Source organism: Salvelinus alpinus, chromosome 10 (genome assembly GCF_045679555.1).
Source record: "Salvelinus alpinus chromosome 10, SLU_Salpinus.1, whole genome shotgun sequence".
NCBI classification, from domain to species: Eukaryota; Metazoa; Chordata; class Actinopteri; order Salmoniformes; family Salmonidae; genus Salvelinus; species Salvelinus alpinus.
In genome coordinates, this window is record NC_092095.1 from 17234302 (window position 1) to 17256344 (window position 22043).

A 22043-nucleotide genomic window follows, 5' to 3' on the forward strand; every position below is an offset into this window, starting at 1 on the left:
CAAGATGCTCTCGATGGTGCAGCTGTAGAACTTCTGGATGATTGAAGAGCCCATGCCAAATCTTTTCAGCTTCCTGAGGGGGAAGAGGCGCTGTCGTGCCCTCTTCACGACTATGCGGGTGTGTGTTGACCATGTTAAGTCTGTACAATACTGTGCAGACGTATTCATTGACCTGGCCAAGGCTTTCGACTCTGTCAATCACCACATCCTCATTGGCAGACTCGATAGCCTTGGTTTCTCAAATGATTGGCTCGCCTGGTTCACCAACTACTTCTCTGATAGAATTCAGTGTGTCAAATCGGAGGGCCTGTTGTCCGGGCCTCTGGCAGTCTCTATGGGCGTGCCACAGGGTTCAATTCCTGGACCGACTCTCTTCTCTGTATACATCAATGATGTCGCTCTTGCTGCTGGTGAGTCTCTGATCCACCTCTACGCAGACAACACCATTCTGTATACTTCTGGCCCTTCTTTGGACACTGTGTTAACAACCCTCCAGACGAGCTTCAATGCCATACAACTCTCCTTCCGTGGCCTCCAATTGCTCTTAAATACAAGTAAAACTAAATGCATGCTCTTCAACCGATCGCTGCCTGCACCTGCCCGCCCGTCCAACATCACTACTCTGGACGGTTCTGACTTAGAATATGTGGACAACTACAAATACCTAGGTGTCTGGTTAGACTGTAAACTCTCCTTCCAGACTCACATCAAACATCTCTAATCCAAAGTTAAATCTAGAATTGACTTCCTATTTAGCAACAAAGCATCCTTCACTCATGCTGCCAAACATACCCTTGTAAAACTGACCATCCTACCGATCCTCGACTTCGGCGATGTCATTTACAAAATAGCCTCCAATACCCTACTCAATAAATTGGATGCAGTCTATCACAGTTTCATCCGTTTTGTCACCAAAGCCCCATATACTACCCACCACTGCGACCTGTACGCTCTCGTTGGCTGACCCTCGCTTCATACTCGTCGCCAAACCCACTGGCTCCAGGTCATCTACAAGACCCTGCTAGGTAAAGTCCCCCCTTATCTCAGCTCGCTGGTCACCATAGCAGCACCCACCTGTAGCACGCGCTCCAGCAGGTATATCTCTCTGGTCACCCCCAAAACCAATTCTTCCTTTGGCCGCCTCTCCTTCCAGTTCTCTGCTGCCAATGACTGGAACGAACTACAAAAATCTCTGAAACTGGAAACACTTATCTCCCTCACTAGCTTTAAGCACCAGCTGTCAGAACAGCTCACAGATTACTGCACCTGTACATAGCCCATCTATAATTTAGCCCAAACAACTACCTCTCCCCCTACTGTATTTATTTTGCTCCTTTGCACCCCATTATTTCTATCTCTACTTTGCACACTCACACTGCAAATCTACCATTCCAGTGTTTTACTATACTGCATTTACTTCGCCACCATGGTCTTTTTTTTGCCTTTACCTCCCTTATCTCATCTCATTTGATCACATTGTATATAGACTTATTAGCCTACTCATTACATTTCTATGATTCTAACAGATCGCATAATATATACTAATATGCTATTTATTTGCGCTAGTTGGCTGTACCTACACCAAAACTCCAGTATGTGTTCTTTATAGGTTGTTCTCCATCTTCTTTTTAAATAAGGAGCCAATTTGTTTTTCATGACTGACTATTTATTTCCATGACTGATCGAAACTAATTTTCTCATGGCTCTCTCTTGTCCCTCTGCAGCAGACATATGGCGAGCAATATGTTTGGAACATCGAATCGCAATAAAATCACAGTATCAAATCGCAACACATAGAATCGCAATACATATAAATCGGCACCTTAATTAAGCAGACCAAACACATCCCATTAATGAGAGAAAATCAGCATGGGCTAACCACAGAACCTTGTGGGATGCCAACAACCTGTGTGTGTGTGCCAATACTCGATGGGAGTACTCTCGTGAATGGAGGCTCCATGACAAGGACAGGTTTTTGCTCCAGACAAAATCAGTTACACACAACACACCTATCCTAGATAGATGATTCTTACCTCCGTTATCTGTCCTCTTGAGGGCGCCATCTTTGTGGGGGCACAGCTCACACCTCTGCAGAGAAAGGAGACAGGGGGGAAACATGGACCTTTAGCAAAACTCTTTACCATACAATTACACACAAAAATATATACAGTGCCTTCAGAAAGTATTCATACCCCTTGACTTATTCCACATTTGGTTGTGTTATAGCCTGAAATCTAAATGGAATAAATAAAACAAATGATCTCACCCATCTACACACAATACCCCATAATGACAAAGCGAAAACATGTTTTGAGAAAAATTTCATATCAGTTACACCAGCCTAATCTCGGGAGTTGATAGGCTTGAAGTCATAAACAGCGCAATGCTTGAAGCACTGCGAAGAGCTGCTGGCAAAACGCACGAAAGTGCTGTTTGAATGAATGCTTACGAGCCTGCTGGTGACTACCATCGCTCAGTCAGACTGCTCTATCAAATCATAGACTTAATTATAACATAATAACACACAGAAATACGAGCCATAGGTCATTAATATGGTAGAATCAGGAAACTATCATCTCGAAAACAAAATGTTTATTGTTTCAGTGAAATACGGAACCGTTACGTATTTTATCTAACGGGTGGCATCCATAAGTCTAAATATTCCTGTTACATTGCACAACCTTCAATGTTATTTCATAATTACATAAAATTCTGGCAAATTAGTTCGCAACGAGCCAGGCGGCCCAAACTGTTGCATATACCCTTACTCTACGTGCAATGAACGCAAGAGAAGTGACACAATTTCACCTGGTTAATATTGCCTGCTAACCTGGATTTATTTTAGCTAAATATGCAGGTTTAAAAATATATACTTCTGTGTATTGATTTTAAGAAAGGCATTGATGTTTATGGTTAGGTACAGTCGTGCAATGATTGTGCTTTATTCGCAAATGCGCTTTTGTTAAATCATCTCCCGTTTGGCGAAGTTGGCTGTCTTTGTTAGGAAGAAATAGTCTTCACACAGTTTGCAATGAGCCAGGCGGGCCAAACTGCTGCATATACCCCGACTCTGTTGCAAGAGAAGTGACACCATTTTTCCTAGTTAAATGAAATTCATGTTAGCAGGCAATATTAACTAAATATGCAGGTTTAAAAATATATACTTTGTATTGAATTTAAGAAAGGCGTTGATGTTTATGGTTAGGTACACGTTGGAGCAACGACAGTCCTTTTTCGCGAATGCCACCACATAGATTATATGCAACGCAGGACACGCTAGATAAACTAGTAATATCATCAACCATATGTAGTTAACTAGTGATTATGATTGATTGATTGTTTTTTATAAGATAAGTTTAATGCTAGCTAGCAACTTACCTTGGCTTCTTACTGCATTCGCGTAACAGGCAGGTTCCTCGTGGATTGCAATGTAATCAGGTGGTTAGATCGTTGGACTAGTTAACCGTAAGGTTGCAAGATTGAATCCCCGAGCTGACAAGGTAAAAATCTGTCGTTCTGCCCCTGAACAAGGCAGTTATCCCACCGTTCCTAGGCCGTCATTGAAAATAAGAATGTGTTCTTAACCGACTTGCCTAGTTAAATAAAAGGTTACATAAAAAAGAAAACAACATTTTTGAAACCATGTATACTTGCACTATACAAGATGGAAGGGAGTTCCATGCACTCATGTCTCTGTATAATACTGGTATGTTTACTTGAATTTGTTCTGGACCTGGGCACTGAGAAAAGACCCCTGGTGGCATATCTGGTGGGGTGAGTGTCTGTGTGTCTTTACAACCATTGAATATATATTTTGACCCTGACAGTTTACAGTCTAAGCTAACACCAAGTAATTTAGTCTCCTCAACTTGTTCAACAGCCACACCATTCGTTACCAGATTCAGCTGATGTCTAGAACTTAGGGAATGATTAGTACCAAATACAATGCTCTTAGTTTTAGAGATGTTCAGGAGCAGTTTGTTACTGGCCACCCATTCCAAAACAGACTGCAACTCTTTAAGGGTTTCAGTGACTTCATTAGCAGTGGTTGCTTATGCGTATATGTTTGAATCATAAGCATACATGGACACACATGCTTTGTTTAATGCTAGTGGCAGGTCATTGGTAAAAATAAAAAAAATCCTGAGTGGCCGAGTTACAGTTTTGACTTAAAGCTACACTGAACAAAAATATAAACGCAACATGCAACAATTTCAAAGATTTTACTGAGTTACAGTTCATATAGGGAAATCAGTCAACTGAAATAAATTCATTAGGCCCTAATCTATGGATTTCACATGACTGGGAATTAGAGGTTGACCGATTAATCGGAATGGCCGATTAATTAGGGCCGATTTCAAGTTTATAACAATCGGAAATCTGTATTTTGGACACCGATTTGGCCGATTTTTATTTTTTATTTTTACACCTTTATTTAACTAGGTAAGTCAGTTAAGAACAAAATCTTATTGACAATGACGGCCTACCCCAGCCAAACCCTAACAACGCCGGGTCAATTGTGCGCCGCCCTTTGGGACTCCCAATCACGGCCGGTTGTGATACAGCCTGGAATCGAACCAGGGTCTGTAGTGACGCCTCTAGCACTGAGATGCAGTGCCTTGGACCGCTGCGCCACTCGGGAGCCCCAACACCTTACGGCACAACGCCTCTCCCCCATGTGACCTACTTGTTGTGTGTATGTACCGTCATGTATGTGTAACTGATCGATGCAGATATGCACGCACACGCGCGCACGCACACACACACACACACACACACACACACACACACACACACACACACACACACACACACACACACACACACACACACACACACACACACACACACACACACACACACACACACACACACACACACACACACACAAAAAAAAACATGAACATGTAAAGTGTAAAGTCTTTTGTCTGTAATGTATTTTTCGTTATGTGTCAGACGCCAGTAAGACTGTCGCCATTGGCATCAACTAATGCCGTTCTTAATAAATCAAATGAGTGCCTTGTTGCAAACAGTATTTTGTAATATTTGTATTACGTACAAGCTTCCTTCTTCTCACTCTGTCATTTAAGTTAGTATTGTGGAAAAACTACAATGTTGTTGATCCATCCTCAGTTTTCTCATATCACAGCCATTAAACTCTGTAACTGTTTTAAAGTCCCCATTGGCCTCCCTGTGGGGTACAGAAGTCATTCAGAAATCATGCTTAACACTGTTATTGCACACTGAGTGAGTCCATGCAACTTATTATGTGACTTGTTAATTAAGGACTTTTTAATACTTATTGACTCAAGACATTTCACCTTTTCATTTTTTATTAATTTGTAGAAATTTTGAAAAACATAATTCCACTTTGACATATGGGGTATTGTGTGTGCAGGCCAGTGACAACAAAATCTCAATTTCATCTATTTTAAATTCAGACTAACACAACAAAATCTGAAAAAAGTCAAGGGGTGTGAATACCTTCTGAAGGCACTACATACTATAGATACACACGCAAACATGTACCCTACTCCCTTTCTCTCATACACACTCTTACACACCCAGTATTTTCAGTAATCACTGATCCAACACTATCAAATAGGTGTAAGTGGGCTTCGATGCCATAGCTCCCACATCCAGCTCTGTCATACTGTGTGGTTACTACTATGCGGAAGGGAGAGCCTAGTTGTCCCCAACCTCTCCTAAAAACACAAACCCACTATCTGCTGCCCAAGACGGTTTCCGTTTCCCGTGTGTGTGATAGAGCGAGAGTGTTGTGTGTGTATCCCTCCAGTCCTGCCCATTTCACACCAGCTACTCCCACCGGATGCCTACCATCCCTCACAAGAAAAAATAAGAAAATCCTCTTCCCGCCAATTTCTGTCCACACAATATCACAAGCGAGTATGACCGCACTGTTTAACTGTTTCTACAGCCAGGATGAGGAAAGTACAGGCAAGGATGCTGTTTTTTTCCCTATGAGAAATAGACTGTGGGGTTCTTAAGCATGTCTGATGCTACCATGGCTGACTGGCTCTGTCAGATCTTGCCACCGTGTAACATTTTACACTGTAATAACCAATGTACTACTTGTTTTGGATCCTTTAATATAAGCACCATACGGTACTCTTTGCTACCAGGTAGTTGCCAATTGTGTTGAGTACTTTGAAGTAAGTACCAAAAAGAAATAACACAATTTCCTATTAAGTACCGGCTAAATATTAGCGTAAACTGTAGTATAAAACACAGTGCTGAGAATACGGTGTTGATACTCTATTGGTCAGACTCACCACTCTGGCTGCTCTCTCCTGAGATTCACACTTCCTGCAGAACCAGGGTCCAGTGGGCACCTGCACGATGCCATAGCACGCTGCAGAGAGGACAACACTGGGTTAATACCACACACCACGATGCCATAGCAGCACGCTGCAGAGAGGACAACACTGGGTTAATACCACACACCACGATGCCATAGCAGCACTCTGCAGAGGACAACACTGGGTTAATACCACACACCACGATGCCATAGCAGCACGCTGCAGAGAGGACAACACTGGGTTAATACCACACACCACGATGCCATAGCAGCACGCTGCAGAGAGGACAACACTGGGTTAATACCACACACCACGATGCCATAGCACGCTGCAGAGAGGACAACACTGGGTTAATACCACACACCACGATGCCATAGCAGCACTCTGCAGAGGACAACACTGGGTTAATACCACACACCACGATGCCATAGCAGCACGCTGCAGAGAGGACAACACTGGGTTAATACCACACACCACGATGCCATAGCAGCACTCTGCAGAGGACAACACTGGGTTAATACCACACACCACGATGCCATAGCAGCACTCTGCAGAGGACAACACTGGGTTAATACCACACACCACGATGCCATAGCAGCACTCTGCAGAGAAGACAACACTGGGTTAATACCACACACCACAATGCCATAGCAGCACGCTGCAGAGAGGACAGTACTGGGTTATTAAAGGCAGGGATGCAAACTGGTGAGGGTCCAAAAAATATGTGCATGGAAACACGCAAAAAAACAGTATAAACTGCAGGAAAATGTGCCTATTTGCAGAGTGCGGTTGTCACATGACCAACATTCTGCTAACGACATGACACCAGGCCAAGTATCACCAGACTGAGCGGTATCACCATACCGAGCAGTATCACCACGATACCGAGTAACACCACGATACCGAGTAACACCACGATACCGAGTATCACCACGATACCGAGTATCACCACGATACCGAGTAACACCACGATACCGAGTAACACCACGATACCGACTAACACCACGATACCGAGTAACACCACGATACCGACTAACACCACGATACCGACTAACACCACGATACCGAGTAACACCACGATACCGAGTAACACCACGATACCGAGTAACACCACGATACCGAGTAACACCACGATACCACTGGGTTTAGTCAAATTTTGCCCTCAAAGTATTCATACCCCTTGAATTATTCCACGTTGCTGTGTTACAGCCTGAATTAAAAATGGATTCAATTGATGTTATTTCTCACCCATCTACACACAATACCCCATATTTAAAAAGTTCAAACGAATTATTAGAACATTTTGCTAATTTATTGAAAATTAAATATATAAATATCTAATTTACGTAAGTATTCACACCCCTGAGTCAATAAATGTTTGAATCACCTTTGGCAGCAATTAACTTTGCACATCTGGCCAACCTGGATTGTATACTATTCGTACATTATTCTTCCTAAAATGTCCTTAATCTCTGTCAAGTTGATTGTTGATTATTGCTAGACAGCCATATTCAAGTCTTGCCATAGATATTCAAGCCAATTTAAGTCAAAACTGTAACTAGGCCACTCTGAACATTCAACGTCGTCTTGGTAAGCAACTCCAGAGTATATTATCTGGCCTTATGTTTTAGGTTATTGTCCTGCTGAAAGGTAAATGTCTCTCTCAGTGTCTGTTGGAAAGCAGACTGAACCAGGATTTCCTCTAGGATTTTGCCTGTGCTTAGCTCTAGATTCTGTTTTTTTATCCTTAAAAAACTCCCTAGTCCTTGACAATGACAAGCATACCCATAACATGATGCAGCCACCACCATGCTTGAAAATGTGGAGAGTGGTACTCAGTGATGTGTTGTGAGGGCATTGCCCCAAACATAACGCTTGTATTCAGGACATGAAATTATTTCTTTGACAATTTTTTTGCAGTTTTACTTTAGTGCCTTATTGCAAACAGGATCCATGTTTTGGAATAAAAAAAATATCTGTATAGGCTTCCTTCTTCTCAATCTGTCATTTAGGTTAGTATTGTGGAGTAACTACAATGTTGTTGATCCAAGTTCTCTCATATCACAGCCATTAAACTATGTAACTGTTTTAAAGTCACCATTGGCTTTATGGTGAAAGCTGAAACATGAGCGGTTTCCTTCCTCTCCGGCAACTGAGTTAGGAAATATGCCAAACTCATCTTTGTAGTGACTGGGCGTATTGATACACCATCGAAATTGTAATTAATAACTTCACCATGCTCAAATTGATATTCAATGTCTGAGATTATATATATATATATTTAAAAAATCTATTTTCTTCTCTTTTTTTTACCCATCTATCAATAGGTGCCCTTCTTTGCAAGGCATTGGAAAACCTCACTGGCCTTTGGTTGAATCTGTGTTTGAAATTCACTGCTCGACTGAGGGACCTTACAGATCATTGTATTTGCATTTTACATTTACATTTTAGTCGTTAAGCACAGACTCTTATGCAGAGCGACTTACATTTTCATACTTTTTCGTACTGGTTCAACGTGGGAATCGAACCCACAACCCTGGTCACATGGGGTATTTGTGGGGTACAGAGATGAGGTAATCATTAAGAAAAATAATGTTAGGGCCTCCCGAGTGGCGTAGCGGTCTAAGGCACTGCATCGCAGTGCTGTGTCGCAGCCGACCGCGACCGAGAGACCCATGAGGAGGCGCACAATTGGCCCAGCGTTATCCGGGTCAGGGGAGGGTTTCGCCGTCCGGGTTGTCCTTTTCCCATCGCGCTCTAGCGACTCCTGTGGCGGGCCAGGCGCAATGCACGCTGACACGGTCATCAAGTACAGTGTTTCCTCCGACACATTAGTGCGGCTGGCTTCTGGGTTAAGCGAGAAGTGTCAAGAAGCAGCGCAGCTTGGCGGGGTTGTGTTTGAGGATGCATGGCTCTCGACCTTCGCCTCTCCCGTCCGTACGGGAGTTGCATCGATGGGACAAGACTAACTACCAATTAGATATCATGAAAAAGGGGTATAAAAAAAATATATATATATGGGTAGAACGTATTTAGGCTTACCATAACAAAGGGGTTGAATACTTATTGACTCAAGACATTTCAGCTTCTCATTTTTAATGAATATGTAAACATTTTGAAATCCATATTTCCTCTTTGACATTATGGAGTATTGTGTGTAGGCCAGTGACACAACATGTCTATTTAATCCATTTTAAATTCAGGCTGTAACACAACACAATATGGTAAAAGTCAAGGGGTGGTGTGAATACTTTCTGCACAAAAAAAACTGTCCCTGATAGTCACACCTCTACTCAATACAACACATTGAATTTAACATCACACTTTCTACTGTATAATAGAAAAGGCTACTGCAGAAAAGATCTGATCTGCTCATATCAAAAGGCCTGCCGGTGATTGGGCAGGAGGAATATTTAATGCATAATGATCTGCATGTTCATTGTGGCAGTAAGGACCTATATGAAACCATCTTTAACCTACTATTCAGATAGCCTACAGACTCTCCCTTCCTCACACACACACTCTTGCTCACTAACTTATTCCCTCTCCCACACACACCACTCTCTCATTACCTCACATACACACAGCTCTCCCAAAAGTTAGGCACCAAACAAAAATGTAAAGATCACCAGAAAAAGCTAGTCATTTTTTATTCAGGTTTAGCTTAGAATTACATTGATTAGGCATATGCATCCAAACTTTGGAGCATCTCTTTGAATTGGCTATCTATCCCATTTCAGTTCTCCCATTGCATAGCCATGTTGTTAGCTAGCTAGCCAGGTAACATGACTAAACAAGGTTAGTTTGTTATAGAACCAAAAACTCATGGCCCAAGACATGGTTTATACAACTAAATAAAAAAATATATTCGCACTTCTCTTTTATAACTCAATGGATAGTTATTTTACAGATCTTCATGATTTACCTGGATTACCTATTTCAAGATCAAAACAGGGAATAGTGCAAATGGTGCCAGATCTGGCTGACACCTCCAGAGGTGGACATTGATGTATTGTGTCCTGGTAGACCGTGCTACAACGGTAAATCACTTGACATAACATGGACGTTTTTAATAAAGACATGTTATAGGCAGGAAACATATATATATATATATATTTTTTTTTAATGGCATGGTACTAGATGAACGTGTCCGATAAAAAAAAAACTTTGCTTTCTGTTTCTAAACATTTTGCAACAGACTGCCAATGTGCCAGCCCGGTGCTCTACTGAACATAACCCAGGTGTAGCCTATACACCAAGCTCATGGGAGTATTTCCCCTATTGGCACTAAATCGTGGTCACCACTGAGTCTGAACATGCTGCACTCCAGATACCTCTGCCGTCCTCTCAGATTATCTCACATCTGACTGACTCACGTAATCCACTTTAATGAACAGAGATAATCCACTGACGATAAAAAGGGTATTGTTATGCTGTCTATTGTTGGGGACAGAGGGGTCAGTTACAACGGCGTCAGTGTGTTGATTAGCTATTGATTAATTCACATGTAAAACATATAGGCTGTGTTTAATAACATGTACAAATAGGTGTGTTTAGTTTATGTATGTTTTGGGGCGGCAGGTAGCCTAGTGGTTAGAGAGTTGGACTAGTAACCAAAAGGCTGCAAGATCAAATCCCCGAGCTGACATGGTAAAAGTCTGTCGTTCTGCATTTGAACAAGGCTTTTAAACCACTGTTCCTAGACCGTCATTGAAAATGAGAACTTGTTCTTAACTGACTTGCCTAGTTAAATAAAGGATAAAAATAATAATAATAATTTTTTCTGTAATGTCTTTTTCGTTATGTGTCGGACCCCAGGAAGACTACCTGTGGCTAGCTAATGGGGATCCCAATCAGATCTAAATATGTGTATGAAGACATATATTCAATCACATGACAACGATCAACAATAAAAAATAAAATTACTGGGCAGTTTTTCTGTCTCACAAAGCCAAAATCACCAATATTGACTGTGTCGACTGGATACCTAGTTCTGATTGTGACTTTGTCAACAGAATCTGAGTGACGTTGACATTGTTGTTTGGGTCAGTGTATTACAGACAAACTTGGTACACAGGTTCATTCTGTCAAACTCAGTAGCTAGCTAACAATATTTTGACAACATACTGTAGCTAGCTAAATACTTCACCGCGTGGCACTATTGTTTACAAAACCTATCTAGGGGGGAAAAAACCATTGGGGAAATAATGTGATTTGCTTGCGGGAAATCATTACGGATAAAACGTTAACTAGTGTGGTAAGACAAATTAAGTAACATGTTAACGTTAGTTAGCTAGTTTGAGCTATGCAATGCCATTTCAACGAATTGTATAGCCAGGCTACACAGCCAATGTTAACTACAGAAATCCTTCCTTGCAGATTGTAACGGGCTAACGTTCATGTGATGGCCCATTAGCCTTACATGGTAGGTAACGTTACTGTTTCGCGTAGCAGAATTTTCGACCAACCTGAACTTGGCAATACTGTACTATCTTCGTTCTCGATTTGACCAAACATGTATCAAACAGTACATATCCGTAACGACTAATGGAGCATCACATTAGCCTGTTACAAGCTGTTAGCTATAAAAAATACTACCCATCTAGCTAGTTAACGTTAGTTAGCTAGTTACCTTAGCCAACTTCATACCTACTAGATAGGAAGGCTAATTGGCTAGATAGGTTATGACAAACGCGCAAACAGTCGATTGGATATAACTAGCTAACGTTACAGTAACTAGCTATAACCTTGCTTATTAGCTATTGTACCTAGCAAAATGAGTTAGCTTAGCTAGCTAATGTTACTAGCTAGCTTCCTGGCAGACCATCAACCGCGCTACCTAGCCTGAGCTAGTTATCGGATGTTCGTCAAGCAAATTCCATGTTTAATGTTTTGGATTTTATCCAGTGTTTACCTTGATGGACTGCAACATTGCAGCCGTGACCGTCACAGTATACTAGAGGGTTTTCTGCCCAGCCTCTCTCGTCTGAGCACACGCAGCAACCTCCAATCATCTCCTTCATATTATTCGCCAAGAAGTCGTTGTCCGCTGCCAGGCACAGCTCGCCGGAGACCATTTACGGAGAAAGTGGACATACGAAGACAACAAAGATGCGCCGAAACCTTTGCAGAAGTTCCTCATCTACCCAGTGTGACAGCGCTTTAGGTCTCACTTGGTCGAAAGATCATGTTTTAGTCGTGTTTACATTCCGTTTTGACACCGTATTTTTTCCACTTTAGTGAAGGTTACACACATCGCGAGCAAGATGAAGCGGCCCGTCGGGAAGTGGAAGTGCGTAAGCACGCACGGCGCGTGACAAGTCAGAAAGGATGGATACGATTTGCTCAGAGAGTGTTACCAATGTGCACGGCGCCATTTTGGTTCCAAATGGCCTTTTAAAACGAATGTGTTGTGAAGGAAACTGCTTGGAAACTTTGTAACAGTACAATGCTTGGTTGTTACAAATGACGATTGACTATTGTCAACATTGTATACATCAACATGAGTTATTTACAAATATGAATTAAGTTATTATAACAAAAACATGAATGAATATTACTCCATTGTTTATGTAGGCTGTTGTTGTCATCTGAGACTTTGTAAATAGCCTTTAGATGTAGCCAAGGTCTATTTAAAGTCATATTTAGAAAACCTAGACATAATTTTGCTCTCAAAGAATATACTGTCATTTATTGAGCACTAGGACATTGTAACTATGGAAATAAATGCTATTTGCATATGAAAATGTCATGGTTCCACACTATAGTAGCCTATGCACATCTGACAGTGTGCCTTTACATTAGGCCTAAATAAAACATAGACTTGTCTGTTTGTGCCACTGTCATTGCCTTTCAATGTCATTTCACTCTCTTTTTTCCCTCTCTCTCTCTCTCTCTCTCTCTGTGTGTGGGGGGGGGGGGGGGAGTGAATGTGAATGTGTGTGTGTGTGTGTGTGTGTGTGTGTGTGTGTGTGTGTGTGTGTGTGTGTGTGTGTGTGTGTGTGTGTGTGTGTGTGTGTGTGTGTGTTGCAAAATGGAATAAGGAATAGGCCATGTGAGAGAAATGTGTGTGGAATTACTCTGGCGTTCGAAAGAGTATTACTCTCAAACATTGTTGCTTGAATTTTCAGTTAGAGAAAAACTTGGAAGGCTATATAAGCCTAGCTACATACACCATGAATGGAGCTGAAATAATCTATACTCTGAATTGTGGATGTTTATTTTACTTATTTATTTACTTGGTTTTTATTTCTCTTTTCTAACGCCTATGCCTATGACACTTGTGTTGTCTTTAATTCGTGAAACACTCAACAGTTAGATTATGAGCTAAATTAAATCCGAAATAACCTATTAACTGTTATCTTTAAAGAACACATCTGGGCATATCAAATTAAGACTTGTTTTTGCAATTTTTACTTATATTAATGAACTCAATAAATTGCTTCCACTTTACACAATAAATGAAAACGTGAAATGCAAAAGCACGCATCTAAATAAAATTGCACTTCACTTTTGTTTTAAAACCTTGTAATGACATAATCTTGGTTGAATCATTCAGAGAAGCTGCACTCTGCAACAAGCAACATGCATGGGTTTGCCAGCCGCTTGCGTCACTGTCTGCGAGCCCTCAGAATTCTCCCGCTCCCTCCCGGTTTGGTTTCCAGAGAAACGTAATGACTTGCCAATAATGCGCGAGAGCACACGAGCGTCCTCCGTGTAATATGGAGAGCGAGATGTCCCCGGGAGGGGCTCCCTATTGTTGGCTTTAATTTCAAATTGCTCAAATGCTCCAGTCCACAAGGCACCGCAAAAAAACAAGGATAAAAAGGGGAAGAGAGGGAAAGAAAAAAGGAAAAACAGGGAATTGTGTGTGGCAGGGGAAAACCTATTAGAGTTGGCGAGAACAAAGGGAGGCGGGGGGGTGGGGGCAGCTGTCGGAGGGTTGGAGGCTACTGAAACACTGAAATAGCAAATTATTTTTACAACTTGCACTTGATTAAAGTCTAAGTCTGCCCGTACATGTGCTCTCTTCGTGCTCAAAGAGAAGAGGGCCCGTGCATTGGCGAGATAAAATTACCTCTGCGCTGCTTCCTATTAAAATGTAGTGCCTCTATAACGGATTTACTAATGGAAACTACGGAGGTAATTTGTAGGCTTCCTTTTAGAGTGACGTGCACTGCTGAAAGGGGTCAGTGTCAAATATATAGGAAGAAAACTCATATAGGCCTATAACAAACATAGGTCTAATATATCACATAGGCATGGTAATAACCAATGTTGCACAAAATAGTAGGCTAACCTTAGGCCAATGTAGCATGCACATATGAAATTAAGTTGTGTAATTTCTTAGGCCTATAGCCTATAGGCTAATCCACTGCACAACATTGCAGTTACTTTTGGTCATGAGCCTATACAACTCAATAACTTTGGTAGCCTACTCGATTGAACTGTGAATATCCTCAATATTTAAAATTCCTAACTTGGAAATATTGGCTATATTTTGGAAATTATTTTTCAATGTATTTTAGAAAATAGCCAACTGAACTGTAATATCTTCTTGCATCAACATCATATGAACTCCCTCACAACTTGTAAAATGTATTTGGGTGTTCCACAGCTTATATGACATGTTGTTTGTTGTGGACATGGTTGGCGTTTGGGACGTGGGGTTGAGCTTGTGAGCAGAGCTGATGACTGATTCATGAGACTTGCCGCTTTGCAATCGGCACAATAGGTAGCCTCTCTCATGTTTCGCCCTGACCTGCCCAATTTTATCTCCACTGATGTAGTAGGCCTACACTTTAACGGTTAAATAGAGTGAGAGAGATATGTTAACATATGTTTCCCATGCCAATAAAGCCATTGAATTGAATTGAGAAAGAGAGAGAGAGAGTGTGTGTGTGTATGTGTGTGTGAGAGAGAGAGAGAACTTCTGTGAGTGTACTGTTAATTTTTGTTGTTTATTTCAATTTTGTATATTATCTACTTCACTTGCTTTGGCAATGTTAACATGTGTTTCCCATTCCAAAAAAGCCCTTAAATTGAATCGAAATTGAGGGAGAGAGAGAGAGAGAGAGAGAGAGAGAGAGAGAGAGAGAGAGAGAGAGAGAGAGAGAGAGAGAGAGAGAGATGCAGACATTTCTGCATCTGAAAAACGGTCCTTCCCGTCAGTATTTTCTGTCAATCAGTGCCACTCGGATCCAAAGTCAGATAGAAGTTTGAAACTATTGTTGTTGATATCTTGGATCTAATATCAGATGTTATATATTTCTCGTTCAAGTTGTGCACGTTTAGAATATTATTTATGATGAAGGCTATAGTATTTGTCAGGGTCAGGAATTTATTGTTTAGAAAATCGACAACATAGCAGAAACAGTTGTCCTGACTCCAAACTGCTGCCCCTGCCCCTGACAACGTGAAATGTAACCCTTTCATTGGAGAAAAACTCTAAACGAATTTACCCCATTCACTCTAAGACAATGCCACTAAAAATAAAGGTTCTTCTTTGTGTTTACACTTGGCCTATATGTTTTTAACCGAATTAAGTCAACCACATAATTATAGCTTTCCTGTCTTTGTCTTTACACACCCCTTTTGTATCGCTTGTTACATTTCATTAACTGTACCTTTTGGGCTTATGCTCAATGACTGGGGTAAATAGTTAGAAGCCTAAATATTTTTTTCAGCTTAAAAATGTACAATATCAGTTGTCAGTGACAAAATAAAAAACACTTGTAATAAAATGTTTAATGTTGTGTGAAAGAAATTGGGAAATCAGAAAATAATAAATATGCATTTTGATAGGCTGCTTTCAAAGTGTATTTTAATTGGGCAGCGTTTGGTAGGCTGCTTTCAACGTGTATTTTAATTGGACAGCGCTTGGTAGGCTGCTTTCAACGTGTATTTTAATTGGACAGCGTTTGGTAGGCTGCTTCCAACGTGTATTGTAATTGGACAGCGTTTGGTAGGCTGCTTTCAGCGTGTATTGTAATTGGACAGCGTTTGGTAGGCTGCTTTCAAGGTGTATTGTAATTGGACAGCGTTTGGTAGGCTGCTTTGAAGGTGTATTTTAATTGGACAGCGTTCGGAAACCAGCACTGGATGTTTATATGGATGTGCATACCGCTCCACTAAAGGCATTTGGAAAACACAATTTACTACCAATGAGTTGTTGTATTAAATATGTCCTCCTGTCCTCACACTTTGTCTTCTACTTCAGACAAATGATAGCCAACGGTATCTGGCAGTATTCTGTTCAGTCGAGAGATTGGTTATTAGCACGGGCAAAGACCATAGGCTACATTAAACCAACATTACATGACAGCGTGGCTGTCCTGTTTCATACGACACTCATGGTGATGGGGGTTGGCTTGCATGCGGCCTGGAGGCCTATGGGCTGTGGGGATTAAGTGGGAAACCCGAAGGCTCCACAGAGTAAAGACCTATAGACAAGCTTCCACTCCGTGGAATACGAAGGAACAGGTTTGCAAAACAATTGTGTAATCGAACTCTAAATAAGAAAATACGCTACGTTGCATATATATTTATAAAATATTATAAAAAATTACCAACCCCAAAAAGTGAATACATTTTTTTTATTTTTGTTTAATATTGAGCAAATAATTGGTCTATTTAATGTCTAGGCTATGTCACATTTCGTACAATTATGTCCCATGCAGGCAAAATTGTACAACTTTCACACTGTTGATGTGGGAAACCTTCTCTCTAGTTGAGAACTAAAACAAAACTGTGGATGGGCAATCGGATCTACACATGGGGAGACTTACCCTGAACCAGATAACCTGGAAGGTAAACCAGGTTGAGATGTGAGAAACAACTCCACCAACTCCAAGGTCTACTGCACGTCTCTCTCTCTCTCTTTTTTTTTTTTAACAATTCAATTTAAGGTCTTTATTGGCAAGGGAAACATATGTTAACATTGCCAAAGCAAGTGAAATATATAATAAACAAAAGTGAAATAAACAATAAAAAATTTACAGTAAACATAACATTACAAAAGTTCCAAAAGAATAAAGACATTTCAAATGTCATATTATTTCTATATACAGTGTTGTAACGATGTGCAAATAGTTCAACTACAAAAGGGAAAATAAATAAACATAAATATGGGTTGTATTTACAATGGTGTTTGTTCTTCACTGGTTGCCCTTTTCTTGTGGCAACAGGTCACAAATCTTTCTGCCATCTCTCTCTCTCTCTCTCTCCATTTAACCGTTAACGTGTATTAAATTCAAAGGGCTTTATTGGCATGCGAAACATATATTTACATTGCCAAAGCAAGTGATATAGATAATAAACAAAAGTGACATAAACAATAAAAAATTAACTCACAAAAGTTCCAAAGGAATAGAGACATTTCAAGTGTCATATTATGGCTATAGTGTTGTAACGCTAAGGAAGCACCTGAGAGAGACGAGAGCTTTTCTTTCTCTTCCGGGGGAGCGGAGAGGAGACCGTGGGACAGCGGGGGAGGAGCGGGGGAGGACCATCATCATTAGGAACACTCCTTGAATGAGTTTGGGCGCATTTGCGTTAGGCTCTTCCACCCTCCACAAGTTTCTGTTAATAACAACTATTCAATTGATGTATCTGCATTGACAGAGTGGGTTACCAGGTATAGCCATCCCATCTCCACATTTAGCCTAGTTGGATATACTTTTTCTATGTCACGTTTTAGGGTATATACCTACTTTTCGTCAAGATTCGACGTTTACATTTCGTGTAGCCTGCATTGCTATAGTCAGATTTAGGCAACGTCCCTCTTCCCAGATTTTCTTGTTTCAAGCCTATGTGTTTCCCAAATCATAGTTGACGTGGGTAGAGTAAACATAAACACTACCCGTCTGGTCCTGCCACTCCTCTGCAGCCGACCTCGGTGTGTTCTATCCCCGTCAGAGTGGCAGAGGAACGTCGCTATATAACCTCAGGCCTGGAGGATTATTTCATACATTTACATGTCAGTCATTTAGCAGACGCTCTTATCCAGAGGGACTTACAGGAGCAATTATGGTTAAGTGCCTTGCCCAAGGGCACACCGACAGATGTGTCACATAGTTGACTCAGAGATTCGAACCAGCAACCTTTCAGTTACTGTCCCAACGCTCTTAACCACTAGGCTACCTGCCGCTCAATAGGGTCATACACCATCCATACACACAGCACATTTCCTCATGGTAAGACCTATTGGCATCCTTTGGAATTATTTATTGCTTTTATTGATAGATACAACATTTTAGCTAAACTACATATAGGCTAGCCTATATCCCTGTTCATAAATGACATATAGACAGTGTACATTGTGTGTGCTCTGATTTGATATGTTTAAGATTTTAAAGACATTTGGATGCAACAATTATTTTGTTAAAATGTTACCAAAAAAATCGTACAAATGTTAGATCAAATAGTCACATTTTACTTCTACATTTTAAGTAAAATAATCCTGCTGCAATTAAAACTAGATTCCCACTATAGTCCTATATCTATCTCTCCACTGGCAATGAAATACAGAAGCCAGCTATATGTTAATGTCTATATTTGATTGTAATTTATATACAATTATTGCATAGGACTAGGCCTATATTAAATTACATTTTGTATCAAATATACTATTTATTCACTAGGTCACTACCCACTTCATAATTGTAAATAGTGTAATACAGTCCATTATTAATTCCTCTCTTATTACTTAAATTACATGTTATATTTAATTGACTATTTTTATTGTTATTATTGATTAATGTACTGCATTGTTGAGGGAGCTAGCCCAGAAGCATTTCGCTGCACTTTTTATACCTAATGTGAACTCTGTACGTGACAAATAACATTTGATTTTAAATAAATTACTTATTTTAAGTAGCCTAGAATATCATGATGGGGCTATTAAGCTGTTAGATGTGGTATAAATGATGGGCTTGGACGTAATGAGTGAGTTGCGGTGGTGTTGGCGTGCTGTAACCGAGGCTACATGTTGAGCTTTCCTAAAAACATGAGAAAGTAAAAAACAAGAAATGCACACGAAATGACAACGTGTTTAGGCCTAGTAGCCTTTACACGAAAACTCATTTTTGTGTGAAATGAAACTCCTTCCAAAACTTGTGCCATACACGAAATGTCGAGGGAATGGGTCATGCTTAGCTCTGACAATAATTCACATTCCACACATCTACAGGAGCAGAGTAGATGCCTCAGACACTACAGTGGCAACAGCCTGCATACCTGTTGGACATGCATGCTCTCTCCTCTTTTCTACGCTCCTATCCTCTCCTCTCCTTACTGGTGCCTTTCTGGTTGCCTGGAAAGGAGCATTTCCTCTTGCTCTGCTTGTGTAACGCCAAGGCACAGGAAAACACAAGCAGACACAACATGGTGGGCTGCACGGTGGGGTGAGGGGTGAACACAGCCCACCCCCCACCCCCAGCTCACACTTCAGGCTCAGGTTGCATGTAAAATCGCATTCTTAGGGGGATCGGACCCAAGGAATTCATTTGTTTTGGCACGGCTAGTGAATTTGAACCGTAAAAAGCATACTCTCCGCAAGTGGTTCGAGCAAGTGTCTCCATTAAACTCAATGCAAAACAAATGACATGGAGCAGGGTGTGGGACAGGGACATGTTTAGTAAAACACCACGAGTTGGGTGTTAGAGAAGCAAGTTGGTTTAAAGGGTTTAAGGTTGTTGGATTTCAGAGTTTGGGTTCTAGTGTGAAGCCCTCCCCTCCGCACTTCAAACCACGGGTTTTGCTTTTCCAAAAAAACTACCGAAACATGAACTATAGAGTTATTATTCCATTATTTAATTATGGTTGAAGGATTTCCGTTTTGCGGTGTGGTTTTCACACATGGGAAACACACACACAAACATAGGCCATAATAGAATAGCCTGCCCTCACACCAACACTGTTTGGGACGTTTTAAAGTCTTGTCCTCAATATTTCCATGTAGGCACACCGTAAGAAAATATATTGAGATTCAGTCACAATGATTCGTTTTATCTAGCCAAGTCAACTAAACTTGCCAAATGTATTTAATAAAGTTGAACTAGCAAAAACAATGTGTTTACTCAACTTATGAAATCAAGCTAAGAACTACGTGTTTACTCAACATAGAAATTCATAACCAATAAGGCAAATCAACTGAAGCAACATAACAACAGTGTTGACTGAAATTGTCAAGTTCAGATAACTTGTATTTATTTCCTGGGGGTGGGGCTCATTACAATAATAGCCAGCAGTTAATTATTACATTTACATTTTGGTAATTTAGCCATTCAATGGAGGAAGATAAACAACCACATGTAAAAAGTAACAAGTAAAACGTTTATTTAACCATTACTGAGAATGCTTTGTAGCTAAAGTGTTCTGTTGGTTGGTTGACATTACTGAGTGCACTGCCAGTTTAGAAACTGGCGAAAAAGCTCGCAATGAGCAGTAGACAGATGGGAACATAAGGTTCTCTACTGAAATCTCTATTATATCATTTCAAAGACTTAGTCGGTTCTGAAATGTGTCCTTTTCTAAGTAGTTGGTTCAACTGTATAGGAAGTTGACAGGACATGCAATTTTAAGGCAGCCAGGTTATAAACATTGGTAAGTTAAAACAACTAAAAGTTGTGTTTTTCTGCCTATCAAATACTTGTCCTCTCCACTTGGTAATTTGTCAAAACAACTTGAGTAGCTTTGTCAGGACAACTAAAAAAAACTAAAAGTGACTAAAAGTATCAAGTTCACTCAACAAGTTATTAAATCCACGTTTGTCATTTCCACTTACTTAGGTTGACGTTAACATGACATTTTAATGCAGCCTGGTAACAAACCTTTGTAAATTGAATCAACAAATATATTTTTTACAGTGCATAATTTGATATAGAAACTGCATTTATGTGCATAATGGAACGTCGATGTGTGTTGGGTTATCCCTTCGAGTACACACAAAAGCCTATTCTACTGGCCCATATATATTTGTCAATGTATCACTCTGCATGTATATCATAAAGACTACCCGAGTGCAACCACATAGCCTACTGTAGTCTATAAAGGCCCAGAAAAGTGTAAACGAGAGGGAAACATTACTCTTGTTCTTTGTTCCTCATTGTTTTCCTGGAAGAGCGCGGACACGTGTGTTTGTGTGTGTGTGTGTGTGCGTGTGCGTGAGCGTGCGTGAATGACTGAGTGTGACTGTGTGTGTGTGTCCTCTTACCTTCCACTCGCTGTAATCCGCCAATCTCCTCCATCAAACCTCGCGCTCAGCCATGTCCTCGCCAAAAGCACGCGTGCACATTACAACAAACATATCTATCCGCACGAGTGATGAATGTGCGCCCCGGGAAAGGCACGAGGCTAGTCTACCGGTCGGGCCGCGGTATTCCCCCGGTATTATAGAGCCTCCATGTAGCACGCTGCTGTAGCCTCCGCTCTGGAACCCTTGTTGGTGAGTCATTTGCACTCGTCCGGCCGGCTGGGCTAAGCTCAGGGGGAAAGAGAAGAGAGGGACCGAGTGGGCTCCTCTCACAATGGGCCGGAGAAACGCAGGCAACACCAGACGCAACTTCTGAATAGCCTGTAGCAGCTGATGGGAATATCGCTGTTAAATACCGAAGTGCAACACAAAACGAAGAAGCAGCCCAAAAGTTTAGCTTATATGCAAACAAAGTGTAATGGTACAAATGCATGGTACATTTAAAAAAATAATAATAATCAAAACGTTGG

General features: G+C 40.9%; 1 protein-coding gene across 10 annotated transcripts in view; it reads right to left on the reverse strand.

Annotated features, from left to right (window-relative positions):
- LOC139531562 (protein AF-10-like) overlaps nt 1–21814 on the reverse strand; it is a 92843-nt gene extending 71029 nt beyond the window's left edge. For 2 of the 10 annotated variants that reach the window (XM_071328115.1, XM_071328114.1), the window contains exons 1-3: nt 12235–12668; nt 6294–6373; nt 2034–2088 (exon numbers count right to left, since the gene is read on the reverse strand). In XM_071328115.1, the coding sequence (XP_071184216.1) occupies nt 2034–2088; nt 6294–6373; nt 12235–12397 (298 nt within the window). In that variant the 5' untranslated portion in view covers nt 12398–12668. Of the gene's footprint in view, nt 1–2033; nt 2089–6293; nt 6374–12234; nt 12677–21534 lie in introns of those variants that run through there. The other 8 variants (XM_071328123.1, XM_071328122.1, XR_011666391.1 and 5 more) reach the window with 7 other exon arrangements.
- Between the last annotated feature and the right edge of the window lie 229 nt (nt 21815–22043).